Source organism: Ursus maritimus, unplaced genomic scaffold (assembly GCF_017311325.1).
Source record: "Ursus maritimus isolate PB19 unplaced genomic scaffold, ASM1731132v1 scaffold_6, whole genome shotgun sequence".
NCBI lineage: Eukaryota > Metazoa > Chordata > Mammalia > Carnivora > Ursidae > Ursus > Ursus maritimus.
In genome coordinates this window covers 70,936,904-70,958,552 of record NW_024426774.1, presented here as the reverse complement: position 1 = coordinate 70,958,552, position 21,649 = coordinate 70,936,904, and the positions used below count along the sequence as shown (strand labels likewise).

The 21,649-nt window shown below is 50.5% G+C and overlaps 1 protein-coding gene across 1 annotated transcript in view; it reads left to right on the top strand.

Annotated features, from left to right (window-relative positions):
* PRKCE (protein kinase C epsilon) overlaps positions 1-21,649 on the top strand; it is a 512,271-nt gene that overhangs the window by 464,436 nt on the left and 26,186 nt on the right. The window contains exons 12-14 of the mRNA XM_040623514.1: positions 11,520-11,658; positions 16,983-17,171; positions 21,057-21,203. Coding sequence (XP_040479448.1) covers positions 11,520-11,658; positions 16,983-17,171; positions 21,057-21,203 — 475 coding nt within the window. The remainder of the gene's footprint in view (positions 1-11,519; positions 11,659-16,982; positions 17,172-21,056; positions 21,204-21,649) is intronic.

The window sequence follows — 21,649 nt, the reverse complement described above, 5'->3', positions numbered from 1 at the left end:
TGACAGAGGCTGCCTGTTCTACCAACTCCACCAGATTTTGTGCCCCCTGATGAAAAAAAAAAAAAAAATAGGATCTCCTTCACCTGCCTCCTCCTCGTGGACCTGTGTGTTCTCTTCCTCCGTTGGCTGCAGGCCTGCGCCCACGAGCAGCTGTGTGGGTGCGAGCACAACCCTATAGCTGTCCTTAGCGGCATGTGTGCACGCGCACGCGCATTCACGTTTCTGATTGGCTGAAGAGCACCACACAGTCTTAAAGCAAATACCTTCTATGGCCAAATTAAACAAATACAAATGTAAGCCTTCTTTTTTAAAGAATAATAAAATCTGTTTTCTGTCCCTTCAGAGGTCAGTGCATTTTCAGCTCCCTGGCCTCGCATGAGGCCTCTGATATCCTCCAAGTAACTTGGGTGACCCTCACTTTGCAGGAAGACGTGCTTTCCCTACATCCCCCTCAGCTTGCGGCGGGGCTACATTTGTGTTTCCTCAGCTCTTTATCTGGGCAGAGGTGACCTGCGAGGTGCTGACCACTCTTCTAGCACGCGGCTCCTTGTGCGGCTGGACGAGGAAGGCCTACGCTTACAAGTTCAGGCAGCTTCTCGCCCTGACCTTGAAGAGTGGTGTGCTGGCCTCCCTGTCTGGGAATTCGGGCATGAGGGGCTATAGTCCACTTCCACAAGGCTCCAGGCACACCCCCAGAAAGGTTACTCTTGGGCCTTTAGCTGGAGTGGCCCTTTTTGCGATGACAGAATGCTGGCTAGATTTTGAGCTGCAAATCACTGGGGCCAAAAAGGCAAGACCGGCAGCTCTTGCCTTCTAAGGGCAGTGGCGACGTCCTGTTTGTCCCTCCAGTGTAGAACTTATCATCCCAAGGGCTCTGGCCTCGGGTCCACCTCTCCCTCCAGACCCCTCCTTGAGGACAGGAACCATGTCTTCTCTCTCGGTGTCCTCAAGGCCCACCACAAAAAGCAGACCCTGAGCGGCAGCCATAAATATAGTGGAACGTTCCATACTAGGCCCAGCTAGGCAATGGAGGCATTAGGATTTGTAATCATGCCGTTCGCTAGACCATCACTGGAGTGGACTTAATACAGATCCATCTCCTCCGGACACTCAACCAACAGTGAGTGCAGGCACTTTGCAGGGCTCTGGGGACCGCGCTGGGAACACGAAGACGCAGTCCCTGTTCCCATGGAGCTCATGTGGGGGAAACCATATACTCAAGGAAATAAACAAGCAAGGTCCTTGCAGGTTGTGGTCATTGCCGCGAAGGGAATGACCGAGGTGACTGAGATTCAGGGAAGGGTCACCGGGGGGTGAGTGGCAGTGGGTTGCTTTAGACAGGGTGGCCAGTGAGGGGCCTCCCTGAGGAAGAGGGGTCGAGGCATAGACCTTAATGACAAAGGGTCTCTTCTCCAGGGAGAGGGAGCAGCCATGTGGCAAAGGTCTCAAGGCAGGAAAGTGCTCTTGGACACCCCTGACCCTGTGCTAGAAAGACAGGGAGGTGGTGGCAAAAGAAGGGGAGGAGGGCCAGCTCGAGAGCCAGAGCAAAGCTCTTGGGCTCCACTCTGACTGCCATGGAAGCTGCTGGGGTTAGCGGAGGGGTTCTTCCTGAGTGTGACAGAACGGACTGGAAGGTACAAGAGGATGCCAGATTCAGCTGCCTCTGATGGTTTGGCCTTGGTTTGAACAGTGTTCAATAATATGTCTTAATAGTTCCATATGGTGTCTGAAAGCATTTGTTTGGGTCGCCTGGCTGCCCGGGGCCATGATTCACCAACTCCCCTCCCCACTCCCTAGTTCTTTCATCCTGTGACCAGCATGCTAGGAAGGATCGGGCGCTGGGGGGCTTCCAGGCCCCACCCTCCTGGGGCGTCCATTGTGGAAGACAGATCCTCATAGCGGGGCCTGTGCCAGGACCTTGAGGCAGGAGACAGCCTCAGATGCTTGGGAAGCACCCAAGGCCCACAGGCCCAGGTTTGGATTAGGAGGGGGTGCGATGAGGGAGGAAGCTAACAGTCCAGGCTGGTGGAGACCCCAAAGCACCTCGCACACCACACCAGGAAGCATGTTTGTGGGGCGCCCCTGAAGAATGCAAGCAGGAGAGTATCGTCTGATTTACGTTTTGTGTGAAAACGCCTGCTGGCAGAGGCTTGCTGCAGAGCGGAAAGGGGAACATTGGGTGTGCAACAGCCAGCACGGCGAGTTCAGACTTCATGGGCTCCAGCTGCCTTCGCTTCCCAGGATCTCAGACGAGAGGGGTCCTTGGGGACTAGCTCATCCAGCCGTCTTTTCTCATATTTGAGGACAGTGAGCTCACAGAAGTGACTTGCTTGAGGTCATCACTGTCCTTGGCCCAGTCTGTACACTGACCAGGCCCCAAATAGCCATTGCTAAGTGTAGGTTGATTGACGGCCTGGGGAGGAATGGGGGGCTCGGCATAAATGTCATGGTGGTCAGAGGGGCCCATCCCACTCGCTGGGGACACAAGTCAAGGCCTATTTCCTGTCAGTAGAGGTCAGGATATTATCTGTTATATCAAGCGTAAGAATTTGCTTTCACTACTGTGGATTAAAAAAAAAAAAGTAATTGGATACAACCTCGGTAGTCAGATAAATTATTCTGCAGGGATTCCAAGTCTTAATGTCCAGGTACAGCCCCAGGCTGTTTGTTTTGGCTGTGAAAGGGGTACTGTTTCACACCTGGCTTTCCAGCTGTCGGTGTGGTAGCTGAAGGTCTGCTCTCTCCAGGCCAGGGGTCATCAGTTTGGTCAAGACAGCATTGCCTAGCTTATCAGTTACATCTTCTATCCACCTTGCCATGAGTCCAAAACAGCCATCACCCCAACACCAACAGCTATGCTCTCAATCCCACAGAAGGCCCCCCGCCGCCCGCCCCACAAGCAACATAGCAAAGTGATTCAGAGCATGGGAGTTAATGTCGGGCAAACCAACTCTGTCTTTCACCACCCGTGTATCCAGGGCCAGGGGCATAGCCCCTCAGGCCCTTCTTCCTCATCTTTAAAATGAAGGCGGTTAATAGTCCTACCACGTCCCTAGGCTGTTGGTGGGATTAAATGAGATAATGCGTTTAAAGACTTAGACTGAGCCAGCATACAAAAGCATTTGGAAAGAACCAAAATGGTAGTTAACTATTTTGTCCTAAACGATTCAGCTTTTCCCATGAAGACTCTGAGACTTCCCTGCGGACTGGCCCAGAGTGACACGTTGCCCCTGAGTCTCGGGTGTCAGCATAGCGATGGCGAATTGTGAAATCTGTACCTCGGCTCCGAAGCCAATGACGCTTTTCTGTTTGACAGAGGCAGGAGGTGCCCTGTCCTCGGCTTCGTGCTTGTGGCTCTGCCGGGCCCGGGTGGCACTGGAGTGATCTGGCGTTCCGTGGGGTGCTGGGGGGCAGCCACCACAGAGGGAGCCAGGAGGAAGGACAGCAGCCAGTCACCAGCATTTGCCCCAGTGGCAAGGGGAGCGTGCTACATTGAAGGGGAAAATTGTCTTTCTCGCGAACGTATGGTTCAATTTGTGAAGCATCTGCCCGAAGAGCCTGTATTCCCATCTGATTAACCACAATCATGTGCTCGTCTCCACTATTTGTCCAAAAACAAGCCGAGTTTCTTCATAACCTCCCCCGAGGGCCTGCTCTCTGGTGATCCAAATACTTGGCATCCTGAGAAGTAATCTTTCTAATCTCTTATCTTCAAGTAAATGGAAGAATGTGCTGTCGTTTGTGTGGCGTTCGGGCCTGAGCTTTGGGGAATCAGCATGCTAGAGGAATCTACCAGTGAGCGTACCAGGGAAATGAGGGCATTAAAAATGGAGAGCCTGGGTGAAGAAGACAGGGACAGACAGGTCTCTTCCTTTGGGGTGAGTTTTCAAGTCAAGCAAAAAAACTTTTTTCCATTTTTTCTTATGTGTGAAGGGTCTCTGGGGTGCCAACCCTTCGTTAAATGCTCGTGGTTTCCAGATGAGTTTTCTGGCCCTTATTCTTGGGGAAATCTATGAAATTGGGAAAATACAATTTTACAAGTAGGGGAGGAGGATTTTTTTGACCTAAGATGGCTGACGTGCGGTGGGAGGAGCCCAGGACTCCACCCAGCTTCTGCTGTTTGGGTCCCTGCTCACCTCAGGAGGCTTGGGGCACCCCCCCACCCAGTCTCACCCCCTAGTTCTTTACAAGTTGGGGATGATGATACCCCTCCTGCCCAGGGCTGGTGTTGGGAGACAGATAAGGTGTGTGATAGCACCCAGAGAGCCGCAAAGCACAGGGATTCCCGGTGCTGGGACAGCTGCTCCCTGGCTCTGCATAAGGGCCTGGGAAGGTTGCTGAGGGTCTGGAAGCTGTCACATCAATTCTGATGGGTGGCCCTGTGCTGCCCCACCCCTCCTCCTTAAACCACCCCACCCTTCTTTGCTTTCTCCCCTGGGGCACTGGTGTTCCCCTGGCTGCAAGGTATCATTCCCCAGGCCCAGGGGAAAGGAACCCATGATTTTCTCCCCGGCCTGGACTAGAAGTTTCAGTCTCAAGTATTCTTTGACACTTTTTCCCCTGTGTGATAGTTACATATGCTCCCTGTTCTTCATCCCACAGAGTCTGTCGTTTATACACACTAGGAAGCAGTAAGTGTTTCTCCAATATTAAAGAGTTTTTAGGGACCTACTGACCTGCCCCCACAGGGCATGTGCATTTTAAGAAATGACTGTCAGAGACCCCGGGAGACTGTTAGAGACCATTAGTTACTCGTGGAGTAACTACCGTGAATCAGGCACTGATGCTAGAACTTTCACGTGGATTACACCATTCAATCATGGCAATATTATCCCCATTTTACAGATAAGGAAATTGAGTCTCAAACATATTTGGGATTTTCTTGACTATCTTTTGAGTTTCTGGAAGTGATCTGTGCTCCTACCTCAAGGGAGTCTTGGTTATCCCATCGTCCCCTAAATTATTCCTTCCCTGTCAGTGACTATGACCTTTGGGCCTCTATATTCCCCTTCTCACCATGAAGCCCGCCTTTTTTAAGGCAAAGGAATTTGTGTCCCATCAGCAGATAGCGATTTCGAGCTCATGGATCTTACATTTGCTCTGAAACGTGGTCATGGGCACTTGGGTGGAGTTAGCCCAGCACTGCCTCTTACCAGCCATGCAAGCATGGGCGAGCAACTTACCTTTCCTGAGCGTCGATTTCCTAAGATGTTTAAAAAGGGGGGTCGATGGTACCAAATACCAGCAGGGCTGGTGTCTCCCGAGATAAAATGGTAGACGACATTCCAGACAGATGTACCCTTTCCTGACAGCCTTGCTCTCAAATCCCTATTTGGCTTAATGATCTGGACCATCTTGCAGCCTTGATCGCTGTTTAAGACTTAGAGAAGTAGTTGTCCACCAGCGGTCCTGCAGGAGACATTTGACAATGTCTAGAGCCATTTTGGATTGTCACATCTGGGGAGTGGGGGTTGTTGATAATAGCATCTAGTGTATAGGTCACCATTGCTACTAAGCATCCTACAATACACAGCACAGCCCCCCACAACAAAGAATTAGCCAGCTGCAACTGTCAGTCGAGCTCCAAGGTAAAGAAACCCAGAACTAGAGGGGCACTGCATAGCCTGTTCCTTACCATCTTCCCCACTGCTCACTGGGACCTCTGGAAGCTGGGGAGAAAGGGAGTTTCCGTGGAAGTTCTCGTAAGTCCTCAGTCTAGTGGAGAATACACAGTAAGGTAGCCTTCAGTCAGGTTCCAAGTGGCAGGGGCTATGATAAAGGCATTTTGCCTGGGGAAATGCCCTTACCAAAATCAAAGACTACCAAACACAATCATCATTGTTATTTAGCATTGTTCTTAAGGTTCTAACCAACACAATCAGTCATAAATAAGTTAGAAATGTAAACAGTAAAAAAGGAAGTAAAAATGATCACCAGTTACAAATAATTTGGAAAATCCAGGAAAATCAACTGGAAAACTCCTTTACAAAAATAAAGAACATTCATATAGTAGCAGAGCATAAAATGATAAGTAGAAATCAATAACTAGTATATACATATGTAACCAGATAAAGGATATGATAGAAGAAAAGACCCATTCACAATAGGAATTTAAAATATAAAAATAACAATTTGGATTCCTCAGAAGTGGATTTAGCTGTGATTATCATATAAACCCCAGAGTGCTTTAAACAGCAGTGCTTTAAATAAGATACAAGTTTATTTCTTTTTCATATGAGTATTATCTGGAGATGGGAAGTCCAGTGACCATTTCTGGGGTTTAGTCCTTTTCTTTATGGTTGAAGGTGGCTGTAGGCCTCCAGGCATTATGTCCTCATTCAGGATCTCTGGGAAGAAAATGAGAATGGGTATAGGGACATCCAGTAGGCTGCCATTAAATAAAACAAGAAATGCACAAGATCTATAGGAGAGAACTATAAAATGCCCCTAAAGGACACAGACAAGACTTTCATGAATAGAAAGACAAACAATGTTATTGGATAGGAAGACTCAACATCATAAAAATATCAATTCTCTCTGAGTTAATTTATAACTTTAGACATGTTCCCAATAAAAACATCACCAGGATTTTTTTAAAACAAGACAGATGATTCTAAAGTTCATATGGAAAAATAAACAAGCAAGAGTAGCCAGGAAATTTTGAAAAAGAGGAAGGGAACCAGCCCTACTGGATATTAAAATGCATCATAAACCTACAGTAATTTCAAAAGTGTGGCATAGATCAGCATCATTGAATGAAGGGTGCAGAAGTAAGTCCAAACACTTACGGGGAGCTGGGACCAGTATTTGAAAAAGGTGATGTTTCAGTCAATGAGGAAAAGATGAACTATCCAACATATGGGGTTGGAAACACAGTTGAATCTCTACTTCACACCTTTTATCAGGCCGAATTCCAAATACATCAAAGCCTTGCATTTGTAAAATGAAGCATCAAAGTACAGGGAAGACCTTGGAGAATGCTTTTATAACTTTGAAATGGGTAAAGCATTTCGAATTAAGACATATAATCCGAAAACCATAAAACAAACCACCGTAAGCAATGTCAAAAATTAAACTGGGACAAGAATTTGCAATTCTTCTACCACTCCAAGTTCATTTCCTGATACAGAAAAAGCTCTTTAAAAAACAGTAAGAAACAAACACACCATAAGGGAAAAATGGCAGCAGTACACACACACACACCTTTCATATGAGAAAATGCTTAAACTAGAGAGAAACTTAAGAATATACCAAGATAGGGGCGCCTGGGTGGCTCGTCAGTTACGCCTCTGCCTTAGGCTCAGGTCATGATCTCAGGGTCCTGGGCTTGAGCCCCGCATGGGGCTACCGGCTCAGCGGGGAGTCCGCTTGTCCCTCTCCCTTTGCCACTCTGCCTGCTTGTGCTCTCTCATTCTCTCAAATGAATAAATAAAATCTTAAAAAAAAAATCTTAAAAAAAATATATGCATTCACTTTTCAGACTACCAGAAACTCGATAACGTACCATGCTGGCAAGAAGGCATCGTCACATACTGCTGATAGAAGTGTAAATCCTTCAGCTCTAAGGAGGGCAGTTTGCAGCAGCCATCAAAATCCACATTCCTGTCCTGTTGGATTCAGACATTTCTTTTCTAGAAAATCTGTACAATTACCTTCATCTATTTATAAGCTTATTCACAGTAGCGCTGTTCGTAATAGCACAATACTGGAGGCAAGTTAAATGTCCCCTAATAAATATGGCAGAGTGTTGTACAGCCATAAAAAAGAATTAGGAGCCTCTTTATATGCCAAAACAGAAAGATCTGCAATACATATTAAGCAGAAAAGGTGAGGTGCAAAAGATTGCAGGTAGTAAGCGCCCAATTAGTTAAAAGGGGGGACACGAAAAAATAGTCACACGTTCTTATTTATGCAGAAAGTGTGACCGAGACAATACACAAGGAGTGAATAAAATGCAGTTGCTTGTAGGGGGAGATGGTGGTATCTGGAGAAGAGATGCAGGAGGGACAATTTTTACTGTATGTCCTTTTACACTTTGAGTTTTAGAAACATGAAGGTATTACCTATTGAAAAAAATTGAATGAAATTATTAATTGAATAAGTAAAAACTAGTCCTATCTGACTCATATAGAGGGGAAAGGATTTTACTATATTTTTTTCTACTATTAAAAATATGACCCCATTCCTTTAAAAATGTTCCGGTCCTCAAAAGTACCCTGTCTTTGTATTTGAGGACTGATGGGGATTAACATCTAGGCTGAAGTCCCTCTTTGCAAAGCTGTCAGTGCACAGTTCAATGAGTACCTACTACATGAGCCCCGGGGGAGCGCCCAAGAAGGAGAAGAGCCCATACCCCCTGTCCTGCGGACTGGGCCTCGGACCTGGCAAGGCTGAGAAATAAGTGTCCCTGATCTTCCTGGGAGGCTTTAGAGACGACTTGTGAACAGGCAGCACTAAAAGCCAACAGGTGGGGAGATCCTGGGGCAGGAACGGGAAGTTGAAAGTCGGGGGTCCTGGGGCAGCAGTGCCGCTAAGGGAAGAGGGAGGGAAAACCAAGAGGGGCACCCTCAGCTAGCTGTGCAGCAAGCAGAATTTCAAGGACACCACCATCCTTCAGCAGCCCTTGTCCCCTAACCCCCTTGGAGGGAAAGATGGATGTCCTCTCTCTTTCCCTCTGCCCAAGCAAGCATGGCCCTGGGCGGCCTTGGCTCTCCCCTCCACTGAAACCCCCACTCAGGAGCTCACTGAGAGCCCAGCACCAGACTGGTTTGGTCCCAGCCATGGGGGTATTTTTCTTTTTAATGAGACTGAAGACTCCCAGAGGAATAAAGTTTTAATAATGGCATTTCTGGCCCCCAGGGTCTTTCCAGCTACACTCATCTTCCCCGTCACTGAGGAAAGGAGCATAAGTCACTGTCCCTTCCATGGGACTTGGTTTTGTGTGGGGAGGCTGGGCTTTAGAGAAATACAGACAGAGGGGAAATGGAGGAGGTGAGTAGGGGCAGGATTTCTGGCATCCTCGGCGGGACTGTGTGAAGATGTGCTTTGGCCTGGGGCCTCCCTTCCCACAGCAGAGGGGCAGCTGCCTGTGTGCTACTGGCAGAACATGCTCGGCCCTCATGGGCCCCCTGGACCCCCTGGGGCTTCAGTGGGTTGGGGGGGGGACAGCTGCTTCCCTCAGGGGAAGAGGGGGCAGGAAGCAGGGGGACAGTGTGCACCTGGGTCAGAGCAGGGGCAGGCAAAGAGCAGAAGATGGGGAGAAGGAAGACGTTCCACCTTCTCTTGCCCCGAGTGGGAATCCTGAGCAGAAGGAAATGCTGAGTTGAACTTTCAGAAGGGCAAGCCTCAGGCTGACTTGGAATCTTCCGAATCGACTCCATACAATGCAGAATGCGCCCTGCCGACAAAGCTTTAAAAGAGAGGGCTTTGAGAGGTAGCACGTCGGTTGTTTCTCAAATCAGGGTTGGTGGCCAACATTGGGAGAAGTCCACCAACTCAAAGGGAGGAAGGTGAAGGAGTGGGGTGAACGGAGGCAGGAACACCAGCCTTTTGGAGCAGGGGCCAGGGAGGGGAGAAGGACTTCAGGTCGCAGTGAAGTCAATGTCCTCGTCACCTTTCAGAAGTCACCTACCTGCTTCCGGCTTCCGTCTACTTACTGCTGCCACGGTCATAGCACAGCACACTCTTCTGAACCCTCGCTGTTGTTCAGAGCATGAATGCGGTTTGTAGACCACAGAGGTGCTTTCCACACATTTGTTATTGCTGTTCCTAGTACACGTGTTGCTATGGCAATCATCGTGCGTGCATGTGGGCAAGGCAGCCCTCGATCAGGGAGCATGAAAGGGCTGGAACTCAGCAGGGCACACAGGTTCGCCTCTCAATGACTCCCACGTTTGCAGGTGGGCAGACAGAACCCCCGGTTCCCTCTAGCTCCGTCCTCGTGGAGGATGTGGGTGTAACACTATAAAGGCCTGCTACTTCCACACTATCTCAACCCTTCAGACAAGCAGGGATGTGTCATCCCAATTTGATAGGTGACTTCACCTGGACAGTGCCACCCTAGGGATTAAAACCCAGGCCTCCCGTGCCCAAGTCCATGTTCTTCTCTCTTCCCTCCCACCCCGGCCGGAGCTGAGCCTTGACCACACACAGTGGCCGGCGGGGAGGTCGGGGAGCCCGGTCCCAGGGGCTCGGCTTGGTTGGGCTCACTGTTCTTTCTGTAGTTCACAAGCATCTGCTTAGAACAGCATATTTTATGAGCTTTCTCTTTTCTCAAGAAGTCCCAGCTGTAAGCGGAAACGGGGCCGCGGGTGCAAAGCAGGCAGGCCCTGAAGTGCTTCCTGCCCCACCTTTGCACTCAGGCCTGGATTCCTGATGGTGGCTGGAGCCCCCCCCCCCCGCCCCACCAGCCCAGCCCAGAGTGGCTGCTGAGGGAGGTCCAGGATGGGGACCTCCCTCTGACAATCTGGGTCCTTCTATGGGACAGGTGTGGGGTTTGCAGATTCGGTTGGTAGGGGGATTCTTACCCAGAGCTTCAAATTTTATGCAAGATCTTATGGGGAACCCCAAACTGTAAAGCAAGAGATCTGCTCTGGCTGAGGCCAGCATGGCCCCCCACCATCCCCCGTGGTGCTCACTCATTGTGCAGAACCTCCCGGGTTCTGTAGGGCCTGGTTGTTGCCGCCAGCCTTGTCTTCCCTGCTGTCCCCAGAGCCTTACCCCCTATGCCTGCTTGCCCTGAGAGGACTGATCTTGCACATAGTTCATGCTCCCGCAGGCAGGTCTCCCACTGTCCTCAGCATGAATTTCAAACTCCTCTTGCATTCTAGGCTTTTCAGGGTTGGTTTCAACATGCCTGTCTTGCCCCACCATTCACCAGGGCCCAATTCTCTGGTCCCGTCACTGCCTTTGGCACCCACCCCGTGGGCTTTCCCTTCCCTCCCATCTTTTTCCTTCATGCTCTCTCCAAACCTAACCATCTCTCCAGCTTCTCTTGAGAGTCACTTTGTCCTGATGCCCTCCCAGCCTGCACCAGCCAGAAGTGGCCTTCCCCATGACACGATAGCTCCCATAGTCAGTGTTCCGTAAAGTAGCGTCTGATGCTTACGTGGTTTCGGCCGAATCATTGATGTTAGTCTGCATGAGTCTTGTCCCTCCGCTGATCCCTGTGGTTAACTCAGGAAAGAAGGGGGATGAGTTGCTTCTTCCTCTCATGTCAAGGTCTAAATAATATGGATTTCAGCACACAGTAGGGCTTCAGTAAATAACTACTGATTTTATTAGACCGCAGCAGTCTTGAGATGCTCCTCCCTCACGTTGGGGAGAATGGAGGCACCTTTGGGGGTTGGTCAGTGTGGGCGAGAGCCCTGGACTGAGGTTGGTTGCCAGCAGGTCAAGCCTCCTCAAAGGCTTTCCTTCCTGTAGCAAATTTCCCCGAGATGTGCACATCTCTCCCAACTCAAGAAGACCCTGTTGGGATGGCTGAAGCATTAATCGTGTGGTTCTGGCCCATCTTGCAGGGATTTGAAACTGGACAACATCCTTCTGGATGCAGAAGGTCACTGCAAGCTGGCCGACTTTGGGATGTGCAAGGAAGGCATTCTGAATGGTGTCACAACCACCACATTCTGTGGAACTCCTGACTACATCGCGCCCGAGGTAAGACGGTGCGCGGAGGGCCGCCTTCTTCTGCCAGGGCTGAGGTCCCCTAGTGGTGCTGGGGGCAGACTCTAGAAAACCAGGAGAGATTCTAAGGGAGGAGGGAGAAGAGGAAAGGTAGAAGGCTTACTGATTTCTCCATAAGGCAGTGGCGGTGATGGAGGAGATAATGGGCCAGTTGTGAGCAACAGGTCATTCCCCACACCGGGCCAGAGCCTTGCTGGGCCTTACCCTTCCATCATAGTCCAGAACTACCAATGGACTAGGACCAAGAGAACTTTATAGACTTGTCTCATTGTCTTCGCTTCTTAATAACCAGAACACAGGAGCGCCGTCGATAAAGGCAGCAGGTAGCTTCAGCAGCTGTAATGTACCTGCGGTAAAACCGGGAATCCTCTGCCATTTCTAGCATGGTGGCGATTCTGCATGGCAGGTGCACAGGATCGAGCAGGAGGAGGAAGAGGAAAGCGGGCCTCGTTATAAATCTAGGTCAGAGATGTCCGTTGGGGGCCTGACCCACGGGGCTGCCTTTCGTGAGGTCGTTTGGATATTTTGTTCATCATAAAGTGCTTATCGGCGTCGCGTTTCTCAAGCCAATCTTGCCGAGGCTGAGACATACCTAGTGTGATATGATTCAGATTTAAGACAAAGTGTATCATAGATGCTGAATAAAAATGTCCTTGAGGGTTCTGACCGTGTAAGATGGGAAGGAGATAGCCCCCCAAACGCACTGCCCGTGGCGCATAGGTGTTCGTTAGCACAGGACCATTGCATTTCCTTTCGGTGGGCATTGTTTGAGCCCCTGCTGGACACAAAGTGAGGATGAAGAATCGACTGAGCATTCCTCACTCTCCTAAAAGAGCTTCTGGGTATTAAGCAGAATAAATAGATACAAGAGACAAGGTGGTATCCTCAGGGATAACAGAAGGCTTCTTGGAACACCTGGTAGGCGACCAGGTTGTCGAGAATCAGCAGGACTAACTTTGGTGGTAGCGGGTGGGGTTAGGGAGCATTCCTGAAAACAACCAGGGGGATTGGGGTGGGGGCAGGACAGCACACGAGGTTCAGGATTCCTGGGCTCTGAACCCTTTAGGGCAGGGGCTGTGTTTCTGAGTTACTCCCAGGATCCAGCACACAGATCGGGCTCTTAGTAACGGTTTGTTGAATGAATACATGAATTTGAACTCGTGACACTCCAATGTGAGCAAAGATGAAGGGATGAGAATATTCTTGGCCTTCATTCAGGAAAGGGAAATAGTATAGCTAGAACGTAGAGTTCTTAATGCTCATAGTTATGAATAAAATTAGGAAAGAGGACCAAAGGAAGTGACCTTTATCCTAGAGGAGCTGTAGACCCACTAAGAGTTTCCTGGTGGAGGGTGTCCGGGTCTCTCAGACCTGTGCCGGGAAGAAGTTGGGCACCAGCAGTCTGGCCCAGAAGGCAGGGAGTGCAGGAAGCACAGTTCAGAGACTCTTCACAGACCAGACAAGACGTGGGGCGCCCGAGGAGAGGCGTGAGGACGGTAAGTAAAAAGTTGAATTCCCTTTCGAACCTTTACCTTCTAAGAGATCTGAAAGCGAGATTTCAGTCAATCTTCCTTAGCAGGAACACTAGGAATTTAATCTTGGAGGAGAAATCAGCAAAAGCCAGGGCCCTCAGTTGGGACCTGCTTTTTTACTGTCTTCCTCATTCATTCCTTCTCAACAGAGTGCCTGGTTTCAGTCCTCTGTAAGCTGATGCCAGAGTCAAAGGGTTAACAGGCCAGCAGAGTAGTTAAGGACCCAGCCCAAGGCAAACAGTCACTTTATGACGAACAAAACATCCACACAGCTCTCACGACAGGCAGTCCGTTGACGCGAGTCACCGTGAACAGTGCCGGTCGCTCGGCTTATAAGGAGGCGCGGCCGCTCTTCCTTCGCCTTCCGTCCTCGTGCCCAGGATGCGGAGTCACCAGTACCTGCGGCGAGCAGTCCTGGTCTTTCTGTGGGCGAATCACAGCTGATAAAATAGTGCTGCTTTCAGCAAGGGCTACTGGGGAGATGAAATGAAATTATGCCTCCAAAGCATTGAGCGCAGAGCCAGGCCCACACGAGCACTGCGTCGCTATCAGCACCGCTGGCTCATGCGGTGGGGTGGGAACAGCACCGTCCTGAGAGTTGAGATTCCAGGCTAGACTGGACCCCTGATGCCCCCATGTGACCTTGCTCAAGTCACAACAGTGTTTTAGACCTTCAGCTTCCTCACCTTTCAAATGGGAAGAGCACTTCCTGCCCTCCCTACCTCATCAAGCTGTTTTGAGAGTCTAATGAGATTAAAGCATGGAAATGCTTAAGAAACCATAAGCCTCTATTCAGCTAGGAGGGGCTATGAGGCGCCTGGTGAACCCTGAAACCACAGACACCTAATGAAGCCCTAGCTCTTCCCTAATGCTGTTCTTCCCACCATGCACCCTTGGCTAGCCCCCACTGCACCCACTCTCCTTTCCACACACCCGGCGCCTGCTCCCCAGGAAATGGCAGCCAGCCCTGGGTGTGACTGGCACCATTAGGCCTGATGCTTGCCCTTCTAACTCAGCTCTGAGCCGCTCAAGGGGGTAGCCACCGCACCCGTGCCCTCCCATGGCGTGTGAAGCCTTGCCCTTCTCACGGCTCCAGTGCTGACAGGTCAGGTAAGAAGCAGAAAATTAGGGCCAAGCCCCAAAGGAATTTTATGAAAGAGGCCGCCCCAAATGGGAAGGCTCTGGAGTGGGCCTGGGGAAGGGTGGTCAGGGCCGCTCTGTGGTTTCTGCAGAGCCATCCTGTCTGAGCACACATAGGCCACCTGGAGGTCACCTCCCTGCCACCCTGTGGAGGCACAGGACCCAGATCTGCCACCTCCTGGAGGCTGGAGGGTAGCCACCCCAGCATTCCTAGCCCTCTCCACTCAGGAGAGAAGGGCGCGCACCCAGCGAGACACGCACAGTGGGCATAAGTGGCCACTAGTCTCCTGAGTGCTGGAATTGGCCTGGTCCCGGTGGGGGGCCGAGAAGCATGCTAGAGCCCCTACCTTTGCTGGCTCAGAGATGCCCAGGCAAAACAACTGACCATGAAAAAGTGACTAAAATCATGGTAGTATATGGAAAGGGCCTGTAGTCGTTAGGGACGGGAAAGGGTCTTAGGATGTGAGAAGATACGAGAAAAGCTGGGGAAATTCCGGAAAGACTTTCTGGAGCAGACGGTGGTAACCATGCCCTTGAAACGAGCAGTGCCGTGGTGAGCCAGGTGGGGCGCTAGATCTTTCATGATCGAAGGAGCCACTGACTTTGGCTTTGGCTCTGGAGCAGGGCAGCATTACTGGCTTCTCAGGACCGCAGAGCCTATAGCTCTGACCTTACAGATAGCATGTGCTGACCACTGGGCTAAGTAAGAGACCAGAGATTCTCACCAGATTGCCAGCCCCAGATAATTCAAAGTGGGCTGCGTTTGCTTACATTTCTTTTCATTCTAAATTCAAAGGATTCCTAAAACACGTGTGTTTTTACTGTTTTCAAAATGATTCCACTTAATCCCAAGCAGCCTGTAGTCTTAAGTCTCTAGAAGGGTGTTTTGAAGAGACCAGGGAAAGTCCTGGTACTTAGTTCGGTCTCCTCTTCCCTGGCCATCCTGGAGTCTGAGAACTGAGCTGGAGCCTCGTTCTAGACAGGTGATCTGAGAAGTTAGCTGCCTGGGGTAAGCTGGAGTGACCGTGTATGCCCTTTTGCCATTTGGGGGAAGTCCTGAATGGGCAGCCCTTTAGGACATGCACCCCAGCCATGCTGGTCCTCTATCGCCTTGACTTTTTGGAATTCTTCATAGAATTACAGAGCTGAGAGCAACCCAGAGAGGTCATCTCACCCATGTGTTTGTGGGCCTAATCTGGCTCTGATAAAAGGAGAAAATAATTACGGGATGGGACCTCACTTCACAAGCCCTTCCTTAGCAGTGGAGCCAGTGCGGCATTTATTTCCACTCTGAGCCAAATACGTATCATTGACCTGCTGCCTACTCTCCATACATGGAGACCAAAGCTAACAGAAGAAACCTTGGATTGCACACCAACTTCCAATTATCCAGAGTTTTGTATTTTGCAACATGCTTTTAAAATCTTCCACCTTAATTAATCTTAGGAGGTTAAGCTGAGAATCTGAGCTTCGGGTGATGAGAAAGTCAAACGAATGGCTCTAGATCACCCAGAAAATGTAGCCCCAAACTTGGAATGGAAGAGAAACACCCCAGTCAGTCTTCTGTCTCTTCCCTTGTAACACATGGCCAGTGCTCCAGAAAAATATAGGATTGGGGGCAATTACTTGCTTTTCAAAAGGTCCTGCAGCTTCTTTAGGGCACATTCCTCCCTGACATTGAAATTATGATTCAGTTTGTAAACCTGCGGTCCCCGCACATCATCGTGCAGGAAGCTGATGGCGCAGGGTATCCCACAGCCACGTGTCGTGTGTGCACTTAACATAAATGAATTCAGCTCCGCCTTCGGTCAGAAGAAAGGAAGCGAGAGAGACTGAGAGTGTAGGTCAGAGAAGTGACCCGTGACAAAGACAAAGCACACTGGAGGATCGAGGAGATGATTTGATTGGGGCCGTTGCAGTAGGGAGAAGGTTCTGCTCCTTGGTGAGGAATGTCACAGATAAAGGGAAGGGGCCTGGGCCTTACGCAGGCAGGTATACAAGGGATTCATCAGCCAGTTTTGTGGGAGTCGCGAGGCACATTGGAGGTGGGTCTTTTCCCGGAATATCCAAAAGCATAGGCGTCCTTTGTGGTTAGAACACAAAAGGATGGGGAGATTTACTAAGTGTAGTTTCGTTTCAAAAACATAGGGCTCAGGTGAATTCAGCATTGTCACAATTTAAAGAAGACTGAGATTCTGCTCAGTGTGAGATGGTCCTCGTTTGCTCTCAGTCACTTACAGCTTGCTCGTGTCTCTCTTAGCCTGCATCTTGCTCTTCTGACCCGGATTTTAGTGTCAAAAATACACACATATTTTTATGTGGTCCTAAGTGCAAGTCAGGAGCTTCATCTGCTCCGACAAAGAGACGGCGATCTATTCCCACAGGAGGACAGACTGTCAGTGTTGACTTTGGAGAGTTGAGAGTTAGGCCCCAGCATAGTGCCTCCCAAAGTCAGTTTTCCCTGAATTTGCTGATTTCCGAGCCTCAGTTATACGAGCCAGGGCTCCGCTGTGCAGAGGAGCAAGCCAGAAATGAAGGGGCAGTTCCCACGGCACCTGCGGCCTGGGGAGGAGGCTGTGGGCGGGCGTCCTGGGCGGGCCCTGACCTCACCCGCTTCCCCAACAGATCCTGCAGGAGTTGGAGTATGGCCCCTCGGTGGACTGGTGGGCCCTGGGGGTGCTGATGTACGAGATGATGGCTGGGCAGCCCCCCTTCGAGGCTGACAACGAGGACGACCTGTTCGAGTCCATCCTTCACGACGACGTGCTCTACCCGGTCTGGCTCAGCAAGGAGGCTGTCAGCATCCTGAAAGCTGTGAGTCCTCCCCCTCCCCACGCCGCTGCTCCCCTGAGCTCTCTCCCTCTCCTCCCTCTGTCCCCATCACTCCTTCCTGGTCCCTGAGGATGCCTCTCTCCTCCCACCTCTGCTGCAGCTGAACGAGAGGCGGGCAGTGCAGGGAGTTGAGGCATGAATTGCTTTCTTTGGGACTGGGACAAGCTCTGCACGTGTCTGTGTGCCCATGCGTTCCAGAGGGAGCACAACCAACCCAGACCGTGCTGGCATCACCTCTGCCACATACACGCCGCCTCCTCCCCTGCCACCCACGCCTGTCTTCTCCCGCTGGAGCCTCTGATGGGCAAAAGGGAGGCGGGCACCGTGCGCCTGTGCCCATGACTGCATCTCTGTGGCTGAAGGGCTGATCAGAGAAGAAGGGCCCGCTCAAGGCCTGCGCAGCTGTGCTGGATTCAGACACAATAGAGAGACGGTCCCCAGCCCTGCGGATAATCCCGCACGTGTGAAATGCTTAGTACTTGCTCAGAGCGGCTATTTCTGTAGCATAAGCCACTTGGACGAGGCCAAGTAAGTGAAGTGCCCTGTCCGCCTTAGAAAGCTGTGGAAGGCGGGATGCCGGGAAGGCAGGCAGAGCAGTTGACCCGCTGGTGGAGGGGGGACGGAGATGACAGCCTGAGAACCTTGACTTCCAGTCCTGGCTTCTGTCACCCATCAGACTGCAGCAAAATTCAGTACCTGGACGTTACATTCACCAGGTTTCCCGTATGCAAGTACCCTCTCAAGTGTGATTTATTTGTTCTTTCAATCATCTACCGATATTTCCCTAATTCCGTGTTTTTTAGCAAGAAATTTTGTATCACTGTCATAAACGGGAAACCCGTATCATTTACCGTAGCTAAGTAACATAAATCATCGTAGGAAAATGGCAGAAAACCTCCAATCATTCTGTGGGTGTCTGGGAGCACACGTGCCACATTTTGGAAGGTGCCACATCAGAGCCTGCTATTCTCGCCTGCGGCTCTTGCTTTCTTCCCCTTCCTTCTTTCCCTCACCTCAGCCATTTCCCTTTGTCTTCCTCGCCCTCTCCCTCCCTGTCAGTAATGCAGTGACCTACTGTCTGTTGAGTGTTTCCAGTGTGGGGGGCATCACGCCTCGTGCTAAGTGAGTATTGGTGAGTATAACAGCCATCGTCCAGCAGGCAGAGGTGGGCAATAAATAAAAAAATACATCCACACATAGTCACAACTGGGATGAGAACAGTGAAGGAAGCAAGTAGAGAATGTGTGTTCACTCATAGTGTATTCCAGTGAGCGTCGGCTACGCGCCAGGTGCTGTGTCGGGTGCCGGCTCAGGAGAAGCCTGCGGGCAGCACCCGAAGGAGCCAGAACACCAGCCCAGCAGAGCTGCTCACTTGCCCAGGGCCCTGAACACCAGCCCGACAAACCGGTGGGACCCCTGCCCGCATCCCAGTGAGGCCCTTTCATTTTTGGATGACCCAGAGCAGTGTTTCTCAACAAGGTGTGACTTTACCCTCCCACCCCCACCCCAGGAGATATTTGGCAATGTCCGCAGACGTTTTCGCCATCACAACTTGGAGGGGGGCTGCTGCTGGCATCTCGTGGGTGGAGCCCAGAGACTTGCTAAACATCCTACAATGCACAGGACAATTCCCACAACAAAGACGTATCCCGTGCAAAACGTCATTAGCACAGAGGTTGAGAAACTTCGTCCTACAGAGATTCAGAAGCTAGAGGTTATGCCTGTGTCCGCTGGTGGGTGAGGGCAACGTCTCTGAGAGAAGGCATCTTCCCTGCAAGAAGAGCTTCTGACTCGGGAGCAGCTTCCCAAGATGTTAAAACCTGTGTGTTTATCAGTAGCCCTGACACTTCCTCCCCCAGAAGCGGAAGGGCAGGAAGAGCTAAGGAAGTGAGGAAGAGCTGAGGAAGTGAGGAAGAGTCTTCACTCCCTTGGCCTTGGAACACTTTACTTCCTCACATTGTCCCTTGACTCTCGGGCCAGGCCAGGTTTTCCATGACTCTGGCCACTGAGCTGTGTCTCTGAAGGCTGCTACCTACACATAAGTGGTGCAGAACTCTAGAGAAGACCATTTACATCATTGAGTTACACAGTGCACAACCTATGCAACAGTAAGTGCTGGTCCTAGTGCCTTCCTTCCTCAGCACTGTGCTCTGAGGCCCAGCATTCAGCCCCCTATTTAGTCATTTAAGTGTACTGAGTGCACAATAGAAGCCAGGCCCTGAACCAGGCGCTGGGAAGACAGGACTGATTCCTACCTGCTAGGGGGAAGAGATGTGTAGGCAAATAGTAATTTAAATAAGCAAGAAACATGAGGTCCCAGATACCTACAGAGGAGGGAATCTTGGGAGGCTTCACAGAGGAGGCAGCATTTTGACTGGTTCTTAGAGGATACATAGGGACTGGACAGGGGCATTCGGCCAGGGGAATAAAGGATACTAAAGGCCAGCCACGGTAGACTGGGTTCAGACTGAGAAGTTTCTGTGTGCCAAAGTCTATGGACCTTATCCTGTGGGTGGTAGGAATTAAGAGTGCTGAAGCAGGGTAGCCTCTGGAGACTTTTAGATCAGGAAGGTGAAGTGTGTGTTGGTACCGTTCTACCTTGAATCTGCCCACCAGCCCTTCACTCTCTTATCTGTGTCTCTCCCAGCCGCGGGTCATTGCGCTTTGGCTTCAGGGGCACCAGACAGGAGTCAGCAGGAGACTCTCCCTGCCCAAGAAAACCCCTCTTGCTAATGAAGCCTGAAACCGTATCAGCCTAGATTTCTTCCTTTGGATTATGGAAGTAAATTCCTTTATTTGAATGCAGACGCTATGAAATGTAACTGTCTCTAGCGCACGCACATGCGCACACACATGCACGCACACACGCACATGCGCACGCACATGCACGTGCACGCGCGCGCACATATGCACACACACACGCGCGCGCACACACACCCCTAACTTTATTTGGGGGGGCTCTCAGAAATATTTCCACCTACCAGCACGGATTGTTTTCAAGGTTATGTGGTACACATCTACTCAGATTATTTGCCATCAGAACTGACTCACGTAATAGGAATAAGCTTACCTGGGTGTGTGGGGAAATATGAGGGCTGCGGATAAAAATACAGATTTTTACATCTCGAGAAGCTGCCTCCAAGCCAGAGGCTCTTCTCACAAGACGTCAGCCCACAAATATAAAACACATCGATGTGGTTTTTACCAACAAACGTTGAGAAGCCATAATCCTTTCCTTTTCTTGTTTTTTTTTAATCAGTTGATCTACATGGGTATTGTATGCTGGAGATTACAAATTCAAATTTTAAAGAAAAAGTGAGGGGGCCCTGGGGCCAGGAAAAGGAGAAGTGGAGGAGCCTTTGATAATTTACCTTAGCATGAATAGCTGGTCCTCTTTTCTCACCTCAGCAAGGACTGTTGACCTCTCAGTGTAAGTGAGTGTATCAGACCTCCATCTCCCTGATGAGAAGACTCGAGAACCTGAGGAGAACCGGGGAGTTAGTAACAGCCTGAGTTCCTCCTCCCAGCGTGGTACCTCGTTGGCTGTTTGACCTTGGCCAGGTTAACCTCTCTGTGCCTCAACTACCTCACTTATAAAATAGGGACAATAATAGACCTCAGAGGCTCGCATTTGGACGAAATGAGTTAATAATGTATGCTACGTTGAGAGTGGCGGCTAGCACGTAATAAGTTCTAGACAAGAGTAAAATTGGACTCGGGGGGGGTGGGTAGAGTCCCCCAGAAGTGCAGGAAACAGGCTTGGGAGAGGGTGCTAAAGACGTTGCCCTGGCTGACTTCCATCTTTCCCTCGCAGCCTGTCCCTGCCAGGCCTCTGTCACTAATGATGTCATGTCCTCCTCCCCACAGTTCATGACCAAGAACCCACACAAGCGCCTGGGCTGTGTGGCGGCCCAGAACGGCGAGGACGCCATCAAGCAGCACCCATTCTTCAAGGAGATCGACTGGGTGCTCCTGGAGCAGAAGAAGATCAAGCCACCCTTCAAACCTCGAATTGTAAGTAGGGCCCGGAGCTCATTCCACACTGTGGGTCGGGCCTGAGCGCGTAGAAAGAATGGTTCTGGGGCACTTTCACAGCCCAAACGACAAGCACAGGAAGTAGCCGACACTCTCCCTGAAGGTCTTCCAAGGAAGACTTCCTAAGAGTTTGCTGTCAAAAATATGTAACCTAGAGACATAACCAAGATGGGGATTCTCATGGGACACAGAAGAAGATGTTTTAATTTTAATCGAGATCCATCGATGGCTTTGGATCAAATGCTACGTACTGCATATGGTAAAGAGAGAAGGTTTCTTTAGAAATGAACCGGTTTGCTTTATAACTTAGTCAGTTTAAAGAAACACACTACATCAGAGCCACAGTCACAGTCGTGATGTGGACTTAGCGCAGAGTGCGAAGGTAAGGCCCAGGGCCCGACACCCGGGGGCGGGGGGGGGGGGGG